The sequence below is a fragment of the Misgurnus anguillicaudatus genome, chromosome 16 (genome assembly GCF_027580225.2).
Source record: "Misgurnus anguillicaudatus chromosome 16, ASM2758022v2, whole genome shotgun sequence".
Classification (NCBI taxonomy): Eukaryota; Metazoa; Chordata; class Actinopteri; order Cypriniformes; family Cobitidae; genus Misgurnus; species Misgurnus anguillicaudatus.
In genome coordinates, this window is record NC_073352.2 from 12570901 (window position 1) to 12592016 (window position 21116).

Sequence of the window (21116 nt, forward strand, 5' to 3'; positions counted from 1 at the left end):
GCCAATCGACTCACCATTCATACACAGTTCCCCTCCCTTAGGGCAAAGTCAAGCCTGCGCAACCAAACACCTGTTAGACCTTTATATAACCTCATCACTAGCCACACACACTATCAGTATTTACTCACATACTGAACTTTTACAGTGATGGTTGACATTGGCAAAAGGTATTTTATGATGGATCTTAAGTGACATGATCTATCACCTATCACACCCGGACTAGCTACAGGCTGGTCTGAACTGGTTGGTGTGGAGATATCAAGTTTCCACATGTTCCAAGAAAGTACCAAATAAGAGGTCAATGCAATGACTGGGTTATCACCCCCAACGTAACTTTGATGAGATAATGTGTAAACCACCACACTGTGGGTGGTAAAATGACACAGACATTGTTCACATGATAAGAACCTTGCATCCTTGGTCACAGGGAATATCAAATTCCATATCATGTTGTGCATGTCACTGGACATAATATAATCGGATGGTAGGATGGGTGTGCATCGAGAGAATGAAACCTGAGAGATGTAGCTGAATGCCTGAACTAATACTTTAAAAAACAGGAGTGGAAATGAGTTATTGCACCTTCTATGTATTGCCGTCTATGTAGACCAAGAGTTAATGTTGAGTAAACAGGGCTCTTGCTAAGGGATGTCCCGATCCCACTTTATAATTTCCAATCCGATTTCGATACCAGAATGATACCGATATCTGCCCGATATTATTATAATTAAATGTGTATAGTGCTTTCTGCTACATCTAGTATCATTTTAAATGTTAAAATCAATAATTTAAAGGGGACATTCCACAAGACGTTTTTAAGATATTAAATAAATATTTGATGTCCCCAGAGTACATTATGTGAAGTTTTAGCTCAAAATACCATATAGGTAATTTATTGTGGCACGTTAAAATAGGCACTTTATGGGTCTGAGCAAAAATGCACCGTTTTGGTGTGTATCCCTTTAAAATCAAATGAGCGCTCGCGCTGTAGTCAAGACAGAGGATCAAGAGGGAGATTCTCACGAAAGAAGTTGTTCATAAGCAATGTTCAGGATTATATATTTGAACAAGTTTAAAAAGTCAATCATCTGTTTTATGCATACTAAATACATGTTTATCAGCAGATGTGGAACATTGTGGAATAAAAATAAAGACTTTTAGGTCTAATGCTGCCAGTGTTTTAAACAGGCACAATGATTATCTGTAATAAAACAACACGTTTAATGCTTAAACTTTAGAGAAACAGATCAAATGACATGTTTAAGTTTATTGTGTATGATTGAACACATTCGCGTTTCTGACAGTCTCTCACTCTCTGGACTCTATCTTACACCCGGCGCAATGCAGTGCAATGTGCGACGCAAGTGTCTTTTGCTAGTTTCCACCCTGCGCAATTATAAATTTCACATTTAGCACCGCATTGTTTAAATAGCAAATGCATTTGCGTCCACTTTTGCGCCCATGGGCGTTCCGGTCTGAAAACGAGGTGTGTTCAGGCGCATTGTTGGGGCGTTGCTATTTTGAGGCAACTAAAATAGATTACGCCATCGACCAACAACAACCTGCTCTAAAGTCTAAAGTCAATGGCGCAATATGTTTTTTTCTTATTTAAAGAGAGCAGTAGTTAATGCGCCTATAAACGGGACGACAACGCGGGTTTGCTTAACACACACATGAATGCGCAGCAGCACAAAAACTCTTTTAAATATGAAAGATTAAAGGATTGAATGTAAAAGATTATTATTGAGTCTCTTGGACATAAATGAGGACTAATTATGAGACGTCACGTAAAGGCACAAAGAGCTGCTTCACCTGTAGCCTGGTAAGTAAATAAATGTTTTGCTTTAAACAAATGCATGTTTTTAAATGTTTTTAAATGCTTCCTCACGGATTTATTGACTCTGTACCTGTGGATATGGCGAGATGAGAAACATTTTTAAGTAATGCTTAAAAAAACTGATGCTGTCCTAGTACTGAACCTTGTGGAGAGCCGTTTGTAAATTCTTTATCTCATGTTTGTTACAAATAAAGTATTTTTACAGTACAAACCTTTACTTACATACTTGTAAATTATTTTTTGATGATATTGGATAGCCATACATTTAAAGCAATTAAAAGCCGGCTTTTTTACTTCCATGACTAAAAGAAAACGGGTTTTAAAGGTTTTAATGAAAAAAATAATTTCAATACAAGTGTAAAACAACACAATTATTTAACATTAATCTTAAACTGGGGATCTTCTTCCTCCGCTTAGTTTTTCAGTTTACAAAGTCCGTCATCTAAATAGGGATTAGACATAGCGCCAGCGCAACTGGCTTTTAAAGGGGATGAGAGCTGAGACTCTCATTTGTTTATTGCACGTTACACCTAAAATACTCCCATTAATCATTAAAAAAAATAGGACCAACCCTTTTCAACCATGCGCTCTGCGCACAAACCATTTTTCCCGTCGTTAAATTAGCAAAAGTGGATTCGGACACGCCCATTTAGACGTTGCGCTGTGTGCTTAGACAATGCGCTTAGATCGTTAAAATAGGACCCTCTGTCTTGTAACTCCTCGTATTCATTTGAAACTTCAGAGAAACATTAGGGTGTTTTCACATATAGTTCATTTTAAAAGAACCAAACCCAGTTCACTTAAAGTGAACCAGAAAAGGGACTAGCCGAATGTGACCTCAGTCCTTTTGGTGTTCACAATATAGTGGACTCAAAAGAGGACCCAGTTCTTTTTTTGGTCCTCTTCAGAACTGAAGTGATCTCAGACCCTTTTTTGTTCACATCACAACTTCATAAGAACTCAGACCCCAGCTTTCTGTGCAGCAGTTTATTTTGATACAATGTCAAAACCACATGCGAAACGGACCAGGACCTCATTGATTTCACATATCAAAAAGAAATCGAACCACAAAAGAACCCAAAAGCGAACCGTACTCAGACCACCTCCAGAAGTGGTCTGAGTTCGGTTCACTTCTGGGTCCTTTTAGGGGGGTCTGAGATCACTTGGTTTGTTCACATATACATGCTGAACTGCTCTGAGAGCGTTTGGAGGGCTCAAACGAACTAGGTGTGAAAACACCCTTAAACAACATATTTATGCTTATTGTGTATGATAGTGAATACGTGTTGTTCTCTCACTCTGTCTCGTGCAGTGCATTAATCCTCATGTTCATTCATATAAACTTCAGAGAAACATATTAAACAACATACTTGTATTGATGAAAGTGAACGTTGCGTTGCTCTCTCTCTCTCTCTCGTTCGCTCACTCACTCACTCACTCTCTCTGTCTTGCACTAAGGTAATTAATCCTCATCTTCAACCTTAAGAAAGACCTTTAAAACTACAAGTTATAAGATTGTAGGCTACTGTTTGTGTTTGAGGGAATACAAACGCGTCGTGCTGTCAGTCATTCTTTCTCTCCGTCTCTTGCAATCGCTTCATAGTTGGATAGCGCAGTTGAAGGGGCGGTATCATTATAATAAGATCCCCTTAATACGTCATGGGGGGAACGAAATCCGAATTACCTATATATTCACATGCTTGCAGAGAGAGCCTTACCAAAACAAAGTTACAGGGTTGCTATTTTTCATGTTTTCTGGGTTGGTAGAAGCACTGGGGACCCGATTATAGCACTTAAACATGGAAAAAGTCTGACTTTCATGGAATGTCCCCTTTAAAATGATTTACATGTTACAGGAAATATTAGTAAATATTAATCATGGCAGTGTTTATGATGTCTCTGTTCTTGAACACATGGGAAAACAAGGAGGCTTCCTTGTATCTGGCTCACGCACACACGTGCTTGCAAAATATAGTTTAATCAGATACATGTGCGTTGTTGTGGTTGAGCATCTGGCTAGTGGCTAAACTGAACTCTGGGACAAATACCTCGTCAATAATAACAAATGTTTTGGTTTCCTAAAAACGAGGGGAGATGCCTATCATGGATCCCCCCATGTGAACGGAGGTTTGGCAATTAACATTGTATACATTATATAGTACACATTTTATACAGTAACATTAGCTCAGTTTAGTTTTTGATACACTTTAGCTATGATTTGAACTAAGGTAATCTGTTTATTTTTCTTGTTATCAGAAATAAACTACTCTAAATAGTGCACTATTTGTTGGGCACAACCATTAGTAGTGGTGTCCGAAATTATAGTGGACATTATCAAGTGCACTTATTCAATGCCACAATACACCGAAATAATGATTGTACAGCCCTAATTATCATTATTCAACATTATACCTTTCAAAAGTAGAATGACTTTCTTCTGTGCAAGACTGAAGACAACATTTAATCATGTAATAGAGCTAAATAGGAGCTAAATTGTAATGCTCAGAAAATAAAATAAAAGAAGTGTAAAAGTCATTTATATGACTCGAATGGCTTGAGGGGGCCATGGCATGAAAATCTGACTTTTTCCATGTTTAAGTGCTATAATTGGGTCCCCAGTGCTCCTATCAACCTAGAAAATTAAGATCAACCAATTAACTTAATTATGGTAAACCATTCTCTAAAAGCACATACAAAAATAGGTCGTTGAAATTTGGCTCTCCTTATGATGTCATAAGGAGCTCTTTTTAGAATAATATCCAATCTAAAAAATATACATGGCTCTACCTAAAAAATATACATGGTTCCAGAAAAAGATATGCATTGTCCCTAAATGACATGCACACACAGACACACGCACGCACGCACAGCAGACACACAGGCACGCACGCACTTTGTCCAGTCATGTAACAGCACAACATCTACTATAATATTAACGTTACACATTTCATTCAATTTGAGGACACTGAATATTTATACTCAGTATTAATTCAGACAATCCAATGCAATCAATACAGTTCAGATGTGTATTCCTTTAGTTTAGCGAAAACAAGGAGGTGTATCTGATAAAATAACCTTAAGCGTGTATGCTTACCTTCGCATGTATTTCTGAATGAGTCGTCTTTACAGGCAGTCTTGTTGTCATATTTGAAGTGTAACCAGATTAGAAGTTAGCTCTGACATTTTTGTTGTCAATGAGACATGTCTTCGGACTGGGTGCACCGCAAAACGTTAGCGTGTTGCTAACGAGCGAAGTCAACTGACATCAGCCAAAGCTAAATAACTAAGACTGTACAACTAAATATAATGTAAACAACCTGTTGTGAAAACGAACTTTGCCGCAGGTTTTTTTAAATGCGTCTGCTGCCTGCACAGATCAACCTACCCTCAAAGATTCGCTCTGATTGGATTTCTTCCCAACTTGTCCCACAAAATGAGTAGCTCAGATTAGATCTCTTCTCCATTCGTCCTTCCCTAACATTTTCGTCTTATTTCAATTCGTTGACTAAAGTGTCAGTTATATTTCGTTACAGTCTTCGTCATCATATCTGACTTTTATTTAGTTTTTATTTAGTTTTCGTCCATGAAAAAGGTTCGTTGACGAATATTTTTCGTCATCGTCAATGAAATTAACACTGTATCCCACAGTAGTAGTGGGATGAGGTGGCTAATTTTGTATTATTTTTCTATTTAATTTTTGTAAAGATCTGCTAATTCTCTGTGCTGTTGGGGGCGGAATTTCATTATTGTTTATTTATATTAATCATATGTTTTTGTACGATTAACTTCGTGCGAATTCTCATGGGATCTTAATTTTTTCGAACTACATTGCAGAGATGCAACGATCACAGGTTTAATGGTTAAACGCAATAAAAATGTCCAACGGTTAGCATTACTGTTTAATTTACCATTTAACCGTGCCAGTGTCACGGCTCGAAAACACCTGGCCAGCATCAACCAATTTAACTTTTTCACCGCCATTGACGAGATATCTCGTCAATTAAGAGAAAACGCTTCCCCGCCAATGACAAGATTTTCCGTCTTTCCGCAATACCGATATAATCCAGGTGGCGCCCTTCCGCAACTTTAAAAACCCGGAAGTATTGCCCTATGGCAGCGGCTGCATGTCTGTGTCTGTTTTAAAGATCGCTCTGAATGGGAACTCTATGAAAAGTCCGTCACAAAAATGGAATTATCTCTGCTTTTTGCTCAAAATGTGGTAGGATGAAACGGGTTTTTTTTTGTTTGAAAGCAGAGGGTCTGTTCTTTCATTTGGTATATTGTATGTTTATATATTTAAAGAAGAAAATTTTCTGGAAGGCATTAAACTTTGGTGAAAATCATGAAAAGCGCTGGCTGGCAACTTTTTTTAAAAAGCGCTGGCGGTGAAAGAGTTAAGCAATAACGTGATACAAACACATTTATTCACGTCTGCTTGCATTTGGGTGCTGTAATGACTGAATTTAAATTAAAAAAAAATGTACATTTAGGGAAAACTAGTTGTACTGACACACGTTAACTTAATATTTCTTTAGACAGATCAATCTTTTATATTCATTTTCCATTAAATGATGTGATCTGATAAGTTAAAAGCTTCTTTTTACTCTGTTTGTTTCTGCCGCGATTGCTGTAAGTGTAGTGCAGCTTACTCTTGGGTCATAAAGTACACCAAATAACTTATAACATACGCAGACATATGACTTGCTAATTTATTCTGTGTTTATATGAAAATCTGATTTACTCACTTGTGTTTTATCTGAATAGATGAACATATTTCTCACGACTCCAAATGTGCCATGATTAATGTTATTTATTTGATGTTTATGCGAACAAAAGTGCACTTACATGTAAAATCTATTTCAAATTTGGTTTGCATAAGTACATTTTTTTTACATTGCTAGAAATTGTTCACAAAACACTGATAATATTGATAACCACTGTGTTTTTTTAATCACTATAACCATAACGTTTCATCTCTACTACATTGGTATCAGGACTGGGAATTTGTAAGAAGCAGATTCGATATGCAGAATTGGACCTGGATTCGGGAAACAATACGATTCAAATGATTCAAACCTAGTTACAAAAGTGATAGAAGGCTGCTCTGTAATGTAAATCTGTTTAAGTACTTGCACTTACTAGGCATCATGCTCAATAGATGCTGTATTATGAGTCTGAACTAGTCACCTAACTTTCACCTACATCAAACTTATCGGTGTCAAAAACTGTTCTGGCAGTCCAGCGGCCGAACAACACGTTTCAAGAACACCATTCTGTTGCCACTTATTTTAGGGCTTCATGAAAAGTATTTTCCATAGCGAGTGAAGGATATATTGCATGGCTTATATTTAGCTTTATGAGTGACACCCTTTCAGATTTCACTGGGGCACAATGGGGGAGAGGATCATTACTTCAAGACTACTGCCTAAACAAGTCCAGCTGGTCATTCGAAATATAAACATCCATGATTTTGAGTATATGAGGTCATATATTTCTGAGGATTTGATAAAGATGCTAAAATTAGGTTATATAGCAATGAAGCTAAACATGTTAATTTTACATAATTAGAAACCTGAGATACAGCAAAAATTTGAGCAAGGTGGTTAAAGCTCTGTTCTGGGTAAATTACATTCTTTAAAGTTAATAATTGACCGTTTTCAATCCAGAAAGAGCTAGAATGCATCTTTATTTCCTTGTAGCATATCATAAAAGGTCATAAAGGCAATCTGTAACTGCTGTGAATGGCAGGCAATTATAGATAGCATAAAAGCATTAAAAATAGCAGTGCTACCACATACTTCTGTTGTGACCAAAGCCTTTAAGGTTGCTTTACTATTTAAAATCTATATTTAGTGTTCGGGCTGACACTATAACAACATTATCATCAGCACTGACCTTTGTGATTTGGAAGCAAAATCGATTTTCTAATGGTTTAAATATAAAACTAAATAATAAAAAATGCATTCATGCTGAATAGTGCTTTGTACGAACCTTCATACCAATTAGCACTGGTGAAGAGCTTATTAGATCCAGAGCGAGGAGTTGGACATGTTCAAATTAATTTGAAGGTTTACTTCATTTACTTCCTGCCTGATCAGGTTATTGGCAGGGTAACTGGGTGACTGGATTAAACACTTTAGAGCAAAAAGGATTAGCAAAGTTTACCTAAAATCTTTCCTCTGCGAGATAGAAAGGGAGCTTTGCTCATACAGAAGAAGATCTTGTTTACTTTGGTTATGCTTTGTTTGTAATGCACACAATAGCTTTGCTACAAAACCTATCAAGAAACCGGTCTGACAACAATTTATAAAGTGAAGCATAAAAGTCACACTCCAGATGAAAGCAAACAGTTTTAGTACATAAGTAACAATCACGACTAAGCCAAAACATAAAATATTTTCATGCATTCTTTCCACAAAGCCATGTCTCGCTTTAGTAATATCAAGGATTTTACCAGTGGATGTCCTTTTAGGAAAGTTGCGCCACCATTTGCAATGCCTCCGGGCAGTTATTTCAGTCATGCAAGTCTAAAGTCCTAACTATTTAAATAGGGAAAAACATATATCTAAAATTGTGTGCTAAAATCACAATTAAACAACAGATTTCTGACCAACAATTAAACAAGACATCAACTATATACCATATAGTGCTGCCTCACGATTAGTCGCGACTAATTACTTGCAGAATAAAAGTCTTTGTTTACATAATTTATATGAGTGTACTGTGTATAATAATTATGTATATATACATAAATACACGTATATAATTAAGAAACATTTGCATATGTATATACATGTTTATATTTACATAATTTATATTATATATATAAATATTTATTATATAAAAATATTTTTTTTTTTCTTAAAATTATACATGTATGTGTGTGTATTTATATTTACCTAATTATTATACACAATACACACACGTATATTATGTGAACAAAACTTTTATTCTGCAAACGATTAGTCGCGACCAGTGTTGGGGTTAGTTACTCAAAAAAGTAATATATTACTTATTACATATTACTCTCAAAAATAGTAATGCCTTACTTTACTTTATTACTCCCTGGAGCAAGTAACTAGTTATATTACTAGTTATATTACTAGTTACATTTTTTTTCTGGGCAAGAATGTTTATTTGGGCAAGCCACGGCCAAGAAAACATCCAAACACAAAACTCCCAAATCAATAAAAAGTTAAAATTTTATTAGATTAAATTTGATAACAATTTACTCATTCAAAATACAGGGATGACAACAGGTTGCAATTATTTTTAGATGGACACCTTTAAATGGACAGCTGATAAAATAATGACGGTTCACAATAAATTATTTCCTGATTAAGACTTCCAAGAGTTCTGTATTCTTAGCAGGGGGATACCATGATGTTAGTGCACATTATTTACCCACCCACTATACACAGCAATGCACAGCAAATTCATCCAACACCCAAACATATAAATATATCAATTTAACACCGCAAAGTAATAAATACACAATCAATTCAATAAATATCATTAAAATCACTCAAGCTAAAGACACAGCCTTCGTCAATTACGGTAAAATTGATATACAAAATTGATGGGATAAACAACCTGCACGCAACCCCTGTTTACATACAAACAAACAATGAAATGAGCGCCGGGGGACCGTGGCATAACCTCACATTCATCAAGGTCTCCACGGCGAGAAAACCCACCGTAAATACACCACATTTTAATACAACATAAAAATTACTGCTGGCTTCCTTACCCGCTACCGGACGTGGGGCACAGCATTCGGAGAAACATTAAAGAGTGTGCACTTCACCGTCAAGTTATTTTCCTTCCGTTGAACATAATAAAATAATGACTGAATCTCCTCCCGTCGAAACTAGCGAACCTTCCTCTGAAAAAAAGCTTGCCGTTGTTGACGCTTCCATTTTCCCGATCTGTCTTTGAGTGTGCCGCTCTGCTGCCGGCTGCCGGGTGTCGACCAATCGGTGATGGTAAATGATACCTCATGCCAAACTTAGACCAATCACTGTTCCATTCACGCCCTCCTCCACTTCCCTTTTGTTCTCTGTGTTGTGTGCCTTTGTGTGATGAAGGTGCTACTGGCGAATGTAACGCAAGTAACTAGCTCAGGAAAACTGTAATAATATTACCATTTTCAGACGGGTAATGCGTTACATTACTAGTTACTGAAAAAAGTAATATTATTACAGTAACGCGTTACTTTGTAACGCGTTACACCCAACACTGGTCGCGACTAATACCATAACTTTAAATTACGCTAAAAATCCCCTTTTTCAAAATCGCTTCAGCTACCACGCATGCGCACAGGTTGGCAAGCGCATCACGCGAGTCTGTATAAAGCCTCTACTGCTGAGAATCATCAGTTTTTATTGATTAAAGATTGGATATTTTAACTGGAAGGTGGGACTTGTCACCAGGTATATTGCTTGTAATATTTTTGATGTTGTTTTGACACAAGCAGACTCTCATGGCTGTTTATTGGGATTAGAGGTTGAAGGATTTAATCACATTTAAACACTGAGCAACTTTGCAAAGACAAATCTATTTAAATCACATGAACCTTCCTTTCTCACTCCACGCATGTAAACATCTATTTAATTCATGCGTCAGACAGAAATGCAGCACATGCAACTAATCTTATCATCCTTTTGATTTGTGTTACCTTACCAGACAGATCTAGGCAGGCTGCCCAACGCATCATGGGAGGAATTACAAGTTAATGATCGCTATAAATCATGCTTTTTACACCCTTACTTAACATGTATAAAATGTCTATAAATGTCTGCTACAAGTGTGACACCACATAACAAAACTCTGATCTGCTTGTTTGGCTGGCCCAACTTGATCCAGACATAACAACACTAGCCCGACCAATGGCATAGGGTTGACAAGCTGTTTGACTGACCAATAGCAGATGTTTTGTTCATGTTAGTTACTAATGTTTACTAATACATCCTTATTGTCAAGTGTTACCACTGCAACTTTTGCAACTCTACTTAATGCACTAGTGACGCAGAAATTACACCCTGCACCTTTAAAATGTTAGTCACATTCAATTATTATGGGGCTTTGAAGTGCCAGCTTTATAATGTGGCATAAAGGTAAAGCTGTCTGACATTTAGGACTCTAGTGTTTGAAGCCGGCCTCTGAACTGAGTACTGATCAACTTCAGAGGGCAGATGTACAGCAACAAAAGCCAAGAGAGATCACGACTCAGACGGCTAATAGATTAGCTGTTGTCTAGACCCGGCGAGCTCAACCCTATTCCTCTTCAAACAAGTTATCATCCTTTCAGCTCAGTAGGTACAGGGGGAAGCGTTAAAAGAAAGAGAGGGGAAACTGGACCAGCCATGGTATAAACTCAATAGCCCCTAAAGAAGTAGTTTTTTACTGTGCTTCTTGTTAGAAAAGGCATATTAAACATATTTGTGTTCATTTTATATTACAAACAGGTGTTGGAGAAGCCCCCAGGCTGGGGGAAGACTGGAAGAGCAGATCAGAGATGTTTTAAAACTAGGGTTGCTTTTACCTGGAAGAGGGGGCGACGTGTTCGTGTTTGGGCGACAATGAGGAAGGGCCGTCTTCGCTATCTCGCGGGAGCTCCTCGCAGGCTTCCAACTTCTCTTCCTCCAGGAGCTCGCTGATCTGCGGGAGAGAAAAAAAGACACTGTAATTGATCAATTACCACATGTGAAATCGAACTGTGAAATTCATCATCAGCATTGTCAACATCTTGCACACGCCCCTGCGTGATACATGCATTATGCAATGCTCCACACCTATGCAGATTTTCCACGGGAGTGTGGATTTAGCCTAATTTGATCGCCTGTGTATGAGATCACATGCATAGCGCGGGGGCCACTGTTGACTCGTGACATCGCACGGACACTGGTGTAACTGTGGGATGTTATGTAAAGCTGCCACGTAATTCGGATAAAAATGTTCAAATGATTATTTAAAATAATTCATGGTTTGCTTTTTGTTTAATTGCTAAGAGAGTTATGCTAACAAACTGGAAAAATCCCTCCCCAACTATAATTATTATCATTGGATGTATGACCTGTAACAGTTTATTCAAATAGAAAAAAAATGATTTACAATGCTTGGTAAAACAGAACAATTCAATACAATTTGTAAACCCTTCTTGTCGTACCTTAAAAAAAAAAAAATGACTTTTTTCAGTCTAAATATATAATTAACACCTCCCTCTGTATTCACTCTTTGCAGTTCTTCCTGATTAAGAACCACACAGCATGAAAAGGGAAAAATGTATTAATATTTTTTTTCTTCCTCTAGTGACAATGATTGTTTATAGGTGCCCCTCCCTTTCTCTTTCTTTTTTTTCTCTATATAGTTTTTGTTTATACTGTGTTAATATATGTAGCAAGAAATTATTGCATTATATTTGACTCAACCACATTTTGTTTATTTATTGTTAAAGGAATAGTCTACTCATTTTCAATATTAAAATATGTTATTAACTTAACTAAGAACTGCGACGCTTCGATAGCATTTAGCTTAGCCCCATTCATTCAATGGTACCATTTAGAGATAAAGTTAGAAGTGACCAAACACATCAACGTTTTTCCTATTTAAGACGAGTAGTTATACGAGCAAGTTTGGTGGTACAAAATAAAACATAGCGCTTTTCTAAGCGGATTTAAAAGAGGAACTATATTTTATGGCGTAATAGCACTTTTGGGAGTACTTTGACTCGGCGCAGTAACACCCTCCCTCTCCCATTATGAGAGTGAGAAGGGGAGCGGACTAATCAGGCGAGTCGAAGTACTCCCAAAAGTGCTATTACGCCATAAAATATACTTCCTCTTTTAAATCCGCTTAGAAAAGCGCTACGTTTTATTTTGTACCACCAAACTTGCTCGTATAACTACTCGTCTTAAATAGGAAAAACGTTGGTGTGTTTGGTCACTTCTGGCTTTGTATCTGAATGGTGCAGTTGAATGAATGGGGCTAGGCTAAATGCTATTGAAGCGTCACAGCGTGCTCCAGCGCTTACGTGCACGCACACAGATAGAAGGGGGATGTATCAACAATTCTTAGTTAAGGTAATAACATATTTTAGTGTTGAAAATGAGTCGACTATTCCTTTAAATATGTTGAAACAATGCCAGGTTGTCCCTTGTTTTGTAACTCTAATTGGAAAATGCCAACAAAAAAGATTTAAGATTAAAATACATTATGGTTTACTCGATTCCATTATACAATTGTAACCTATTTATTTTACTCAGCCTGATAATATAATAAGTTCATGTTTTATAAAAATGAAAGCATCCGCTTAGCAGTGAATCTCAAACCAAAGTACATACTGCTCAGGGCTACACAGGCATCTGTGAATCGTTTTTACAGTATGCAACATCACACAAACTTTGGCACCAGCATGCTTCTAAACGTACTCTGCATCTGCTGCAGTATAGCTGCCATGTTACCATAGCAACCGCATCTCTTGGTATCTGATTGGCCGAACGTGGCTGCTGTTCAGCAGGCATGCAGATATGAGTCATATGCAGTGTGCAGAACGTGTGACAGGACACGGAGGACCATCCTTTAATATGGCTACAGTCACTTTTCTATCATATATCACTTAGACATTTGAATATTGTTTTACATTTATACATGGATCCTTCATATGCATTTACAGTATACAAATAAAAATTTATGGGGGTAAATTTTTCAGTGTAACAAGGTTTCTTTAATGGATGTTGCTTCAAAATTATGCATGAGGTAAATAAGACGTTATAATATAAGCCGTGCCTTTTCTGCTGTGGGATGCACTGAGGAACATAAATCAGCATCGCCTGTGTACAGATTGTTTACTGCAGAGAGGATTCCAGTTAACAAACAGAGAATGTGGCCATAGAGGACAACACAGCAGAGAGAAAGAGCGAAGGTGTTGCTTTACATTATATACCGTAAGGTGTTAAAGATAACTATCCAAATATAGTATGCAGTAGGTGCTGCATAAACAAAGGCCAATGAGATTATATGACTTTTGCAGAACTAACTGGGTTGGAAGGGGGAAGTGGGTTGAGAACAAAGGGAATTTGAATTAAATACATCTACATTGTTTTCAGATTTTATTATGCCGGTGAAAGATTTTGTTTTAATTGAATAGATCACAGACACTGCTGCTAGACTGTGAAAACCTCCTTACGGCTTCATCTGTGCCATTTAAATTCCTCCAAGAAGCTGAAGCATGCAGAAAATGAAGCGTTGTTTGGCCACCGAGGTTGTGTTAATGTCTCCTGGTAATATGCAAACATCATCTGCATACAAACACCAACTGCACAGTTGATTGAGACTCTAATTACAGACTTTCTTCATTAATCAGTACAAAGTGCTGTCGAGCATACACACGCATGTAAACCGAATAGGAAAACAACCCACGTGTGTGCAAAACACATCTCATGTTCTCTCCAAAAAAGTAGGCTCAGCAATTGTGAAGATGTGTGTTTAAAGACCTGCAGCCATTTCAGGCTGGACTATTTTATTCTCGTGTGGTCATGACAGCCCTGAACAGTTTCTGGGCAGAAACAGGGACTGAAAGAGGAAAAGGGCACAACCTTTTTTTATTAGAGTCGACTGATTTGGTTAAAATCCATATACAACAATGCAGTGTTGCCATGAAGATTAGGGTTTGGGTAGACAACAGACATAGCATGTTAGCTATTCTACTTAGATGGGCAGGGCATAAAGCTTCTAAATTTTTTTTTAAAATAACAATATTATATTATTGTCTAACAGTTATTGTCTGTTTTGTATTTATTTATTTTTTATTTTATGCCTATTTGTTAAAATTTAAGTTTTGTTTGCATTTAAAAAAAATTTAATTACAATTGTCTTGTTAAAATTTCTAATAAAAAAATATTCAAAGACAAATGAAAATAATATTATTATATGGTAGGTAACCATAGAGAGGGAATGTGTGAAAGGGAGTTGTCACACCTACATAAACCATGCATGTTACTTCCTTTTAATAAAAAAGAAACTTTGCATGAAAAACAGCCTTAGGATGTTTAATATGTTTTTAGAGATGCTGTTCTCCAGTTTCCACATCTAGTCATTATCTGACTTCTGTGAAACAGCTATATACGTATCCCCTTGACTCTGATGTTACTGTTTAGCACAACAAAGAGCCTTAAAGCCAAACAAGACATTATTAATATAAAATATAAGGTGCAAAAGACACGTTTGCCCACAGAGATAACTTTTCTTAATGGGGTGTCAGAATACACTGCAAAAAATTAATTTCTTACTTTATATTTTGGTTTTGTTTTCAGTAGAAATATCTAAAAATTCTTAAATCAAGATGTATTTTTTTGATGATCAAAATTACCTAAGAAGTTTTAGACAAAAATATCAAATGTAAGTGAATTTGTGCTTAAAACAAGCAAAAACATATGCCAATGGGGTGAGAATATTTTCTTGAATTAAGTGTTTAAGAAGAAAACTTATTTCAAGATTTTTTTCTCACCACATTGCAGATATTTTTGCTTGTTTTAAGCACAAATCAACTGAAATTGTATATTTCTTGTCTAAAAACATTGCGACCGATATGAAAAGCATTAACTACTTACGCTCTGCAGTATAAATACATTTTTTGCAGAATTGACCATGCCTAAATTGATAAAAGTCATCTACCCACCAGTAAATTGAAGAAAAAAAAAGGTTTAATTTCACAGAAAACGTTGTGCTCCACAACTTCTTTTTTTTACTTCTTTGAATGCAGTTTTGGACCCGCCGGTGGGTCTGTAGCCTTTTCTCTTAATAATTACACACATATTTTTGCAGACTTTTGACATAACAGTTCAGTCTACTGCTCACTCCTTCCTTTCAAAACACATAGAGAAGCTACAGTAGTCGCCTCAAAACAAACATGTTGTCACCTGAGACAACAGTCAGGACAAAAAAAGGATATGATCAAAAAAGCGGATCTGTGCATTAAGATTTGCACTGTAAACAAAGCCAGACTAGACACAAGGTATACAATTTAAGTAACAGTCAAATAGCCAACTCAGGCTTTTTATCTCAAATAAACCCTAAAAGTGAGACATGATCAGAGCGTAGGAGAATCTCCCCGAGTGAGAGAAGCTAAAAAAAATATTTCTGATTTATGCTTGTATTTATTTCAGCATACGTAGGCCTAATAGCCAAATTCCCACAACTGCTCAAATTACCATCGTCTGTAAAATCTAAGTTTTGAGTTGCTTATATAACCCCGCCTATTGTCTACAATAAAAACAAAACATCCCTGGAGACGGCGCAGGTGCCAGTACAACTTACCTAACTCAGTTATATAACTTGGTCAGTATTGTCTATGTACAAAAGGTGTGCTCTTTTTCTTGCCACCCTGACACAAGGGAATGCAGGAGAAGTCACATGGAAAAAATGTATGCCCTATTATCCACCATTTCCTGTGTATATGAGGAAAGCAGATATGTAAAGCCAGAGACTGGAACTGTGGAAGTCATCCGTATGCTTAAAATGTGCAGGCCAGAAAAGACAGACGTCCTTATAAGGACATAAGAGTCACACATTCAAGGTTTAAAACAATCATGCCTTTTGAATGAGAAAATCTGCAGTCTGCAAAGACAGTGACACGCCTTTGGATGCTTTTCTGTGCATTACATAACACTGCAGACATCATAACCTTTTAACACTGATTCTTCTGCTCTGCTTGTTTACAACGCTGCCTGAGCCTTAAACACACATGAAAGGATAAGAACATAATCACCTTTCAAATCTCAACTGCAATATCAAAACTGTGAGGTTTGGGCGAGCATCGCACAAGGCACAGAAAGAGGGTATTAACTTACGCTAATCTGATTTATGTATTACACAAATACACAATCATCCCAAAAACAATATTTGTAACAGAGGTTATCAACATCAAAGTTGTGCTGTTTTAGAAATTCAAACTTTTTAAACAAACTAAATACAGACTGATGTGCTTTAAAGCTGCAGTGTGTAACCTTTTAGAAGGATTTCTTGACAGAAATGCAATATAATATACATAACTATATTATCAGTGGTGTATAAAGACCTTACATAATGAACTGTATTGTTTTTATTAACTTAAAAATCAGACGTTTTTATCTACATACACTGCGAGACTTACATGGAAGTCGCCATTTTGCACCGCTATGTTTTTACAGTAGCCCTAAACGAACAAACTTTTGAACACAATTCATCACCACATTGTCTCATACAGGGTTCCCATACCTTAGTTAACTTCAAATTCAAGGACCTTTCAAGGACTTTCCAGGTCCAATACCCTCAAATTCAAGGACTAAATGTGGGGACACATTTCAAGTAAGAGCAACGTTATATTGTGTTAACTTTTAAGATACATTGTTACAGTTCCCTTTGGAGGGAACTCGCGCTGCATCACTGCGGTGACACTTTGGGGACGCCTCCAGCGGTAAGTGTGTCTGAATGTGTATATCAAACTCAATTAATGGTGAGGCTTAACGAAATCGCTTATCGCTATCTGAAATATTGCCAAAGACGGTGTTACAGGGATGCAGGAAGTATGGCAAGGGAGACGCAGCGTCTCGTTCCCTTCTCAGGGAACAACAGCTACATACGTAACCCGAGACGTTTTCATGTGTTAAACACAACTATGCAAAAAAAAAACAACATTTTTGTATGAATCAACATTCGCATACAGAAGATATAAGCATTTACAACAAACAGTTTAGCATGTGTGCTTAAAAAGTCTAGAATTTTTATGATATTATCCTACACTACACAGGGAATAATATGGATTTTTTTCAGAAAACTTCTTGCATAAAATAGATTGCACTTTCAATGACCTGTATCTATGTATGGATATTTTCAAAAACTTCACAAGGCCTTGAATCTACTCCCGCAGATTCACAAACTTTCAAGGATTTCAAGAACCCGTGGGAACCCTGCTCATATGACAACATGTCTTGTGTCTTCTCTCTGTGTTCCGAAAAGGAGGAATGAGCCAAGGTTGCAATGTGCAATATCACTGCTAGATGCTGCTAAAATCTACACACTGCACCTTTAACATTTTCTGTTGATTTAGTTTGACTGCCGCCACTTGTGTTACAAGTGTACCTACATTAATAATCAGATTTAAACTGTGCAGTGATTAATTTAAATGACTATAATTATGGCTGAATGTTACAAATTAAACATTTTTTATTTTATTTTAAATCCAACAACTCAAGTTAGAGTAGCAGCTATGCAAGAAAAAGAGTGCGCCGACTGCAGAGAAAGCACTCCATCATATTGGGTGAGTGACTGGTTGTTATTGATATTGTATTTGTGTTTCATTCAAAATGCAATTTGGGATATTGATGTGTCTGAGAGTTAAAGGCGGAGTCCACAATGTTTGAAAAACGCTTTGGAAAAGGAGACGGGCCGACTACCAAAACACTAACCGACATCCTTGCCGGGTTGCGTATGTGTGGGGCGGGTCTATCAAAAGAAGGTCCAGATTCTATTGGGGTAGGGGCGTGTTTGTTTAGGTGATTTCAAATATCAACATTGGCTTTCAAACATCATGGACAGCCAGTAGCAACGGATGCCCAGCTGACTGGTACATCTCTACTGGTCACCAACAATAAGAATCTCACAAAATACTGTGTTAAAAACAGATAAGCACTGCTAATTTAGCTGACAGCATCAAAGCAAGAAACCTCACCTGGTCATTGATGGAGCTGTAGTCATTAGTGTTAGAGATGTCTTCGTCCTCTGTTTCGAAAAACTCTTCCTGGTTCTCCAGCAGTTCTGCCAGGATACGGCTGACAGACTCCTGTTCCTTAAGATCTTCCACATCTGTATCTAAACTGCAACGAGAAGAGAAGACAATCAGTTTATTAAACTTTACTGTCATGACTAACCTACATAGTCAGTGCATGCAAAAAAAAACAACAGAGATTTCCATAGAATTAAAACGTCTGTCATGTAAAAATCCCCCACCTCCTGTTCATTTATTATTAGTCCTATAAAAGTCTAGTAGTCTCCTTTCGTTTAACACATTTTTACCACATTCAACTTTCATTTTCCTCCCACAACTAATCCGGAAATGTAAAAAAACTGTTTGCTTTTACAAAAAGATATTTGTTTGTGCCCATCTTCATACCTTTCTTAAAGGAATAGTCTACTCATTTTCAATATTAAAATATGTTATTACCTTAACTAAGAATTGTTGATACATCCCTCTATCATCTGTGTGCGTGCACGTAAGCGCTGGAGCGCGCTGCGACGCTTCAATAGCATTTAGCTTAGCCCCATTCATTCAATGGTACCATTTAGAGATAAAGTTAGAAGTGACCAAACACATCAACGTTTTTCCTATTTAAGACGAGTAGTTATACGAGCAAGTTTGGTGGTACAAAATAAAACGTAGCACTTTTCTAAACAGATTTAAAAGAGGAGCTACATTTTATGGCGTAATAGCACTTTTGGGAGTACTTCGACTCGCCTGAAAAGTCCGCTCCCCTTCTCACTCTCATAATGGGATAGGGAGGGTGTTACTGCGCCGAGTCTAAGTACTCCCAAAAGTGCCACCACGCCACAAAACGTAGCCCCTCTCCCAAATCCGCCTAGAAAAGCGCTACGTTTTGTTTTGTACCACCAAACTTGCTCGTGTGGCTGCTCGTCTTGAGTGGGAGGAGCGTTGGTGTGTTTGGTCACTTCTAACTTTGTCTCTAGATGGTACCATTGAATGAATGGGGCTAAGCTAAATGCTATCGAAGCGTCGCAGCGCGCTCCAGCGCTTACGTGCACGCACACAGATGATAGAGGGATGTATCAACAATTCTTAGTTAAGGTAATAACATATTTTAATATTGAAAATGAGTAGACTATTTCTTTAATGTTACTGAATAATTGCTATTTTTATTTTAAATGATCAATAATGGTATCTATAAACAAACAATTTATCATTGTTAGTTTCAACTATTACTAATTCTAAATGGAAAATGTCTGGCCCGAAGACGGCAGCGAGAGCTCCTATGCTCCAGCTCTCCTCCTGAAGAGATGCCACACCGGACAAAAAACGGCACAGGAAGCGGAGCAAGCTGTAGTTGACCTGTGGCAGCTGTTGAAGGAAGTACTTCATATTTCTTCCCATCTCCTCCTCGCTGCTGTAATCTGAACAAAAACAAAATGATTCAGACATTCATGTATCACCCTGATGCCAAAGTGGGAGGGTTGCAAACTGCATGATGCAAAGGTGTGAAAGTGCGGGTGTGCAAGTGATGATGCAACTACATTACTGTTGGCAAAAGTTCATGGGAGGCCAGTATGGGCACATTTATGCACAAATGTTCAAAATAAAGCCACAATGAGTTATGTGAAATGATGAAAATTCTTAGGATAGTCAGCAGGAAGAAGACTAGAGATTCACGCACCCTGATAGAGCTGCAGTATTTGTGCCTGTAAGCCTGCAGGGATGATGGGCTCCGGGAGCTCCTGCAGGAAGAGGCGTAGCAGGCTGACAGCAGATGCCAGGTCAGCCTCCTTTTCCAGATCCACTTCCACACCGCTGTCATAGCGTTGCCTGAGCCATTCCACGCGCTCCGCGTTCCCGTTCACTAGAAACAGACCCTCCAGGTGCAAACCTTCTGCAATACAATCATACACACTTTAGTATGCCGGTCTGGTGTCCTGACATTTCATCCTACCTTCAGGGCTTACCCAAGCAGGACTTTCATGCATGGGCACATCAATACAATTATAGCATATTATAATATAATAAGCACATTTGTATAATTACGTAAAAGAATTTTACAGAACAGATTTCAATCTAGCGGCCAGTCACAGCACAGAACAGCTGACTAATCCCTTTAGTTAGATCTGTTAGTATGACAACATTGGCGACACTTCCTCCGTGTCTTAACTAATGAAACCCAGGCAAAAAACAACCAAATGTGCCTCACTTGAGACTGTCATCTACATTTAGGTTTGTTGCATAAGTAGTTTACATTCTCCACCCTGAATGTTTTGATTAATTTGATTAATATAAATAATAGATACTTTTACGTTTGACTTTCCTGTAAATATTTTAATTGAAACATCCGAAAAACAAAATTTTTCTTAATGCTAGTTTAAACTACACGTTATTATGCCGGAGTGCCAGGTTGCACCAGGTTGATTTGTCTCTTACTTATTGTAACATATCATTCGCTGTTATTTCTAAGCAACACAGCAGAGGAGAAATGCCAGTAAGAGACACACTGAGAGCTGGTGTATGGAGATGACGGCAGCA

General features: G+C 37.4%; 1 protein-coding gene across 1 annotated transcript in view; it reads right to left on the reverse strand.

Moving 5' to 3' along the window:
- The window catches only part of fam13b (family with sequence similarity 13 member B), a 65585-nt gene that overhangs the window by 28316 nt on the left and 16153 nt on the right, over positions 1-21116 (reverse strand). The window contains exons 5-8 of the mRNA XM_073854131.1: positions 20260-20472; positions 19816-19999; positions 18546-18684; positions 11382-11497 (exon numbers count right to left, since the gene is read on the reverse strand). Coding sequence (XP_073710232.1) covers positions 11382-11497; positions 18546-18684; positions 19816-19999; positions 20260-20472 — 652 coding nt within the window. The remainder of the gene's footprint in view (positions 1-11381; positions 11498-18545; positions 18685-19815; positions 20000-20259; positions 20473-21116) is intronic.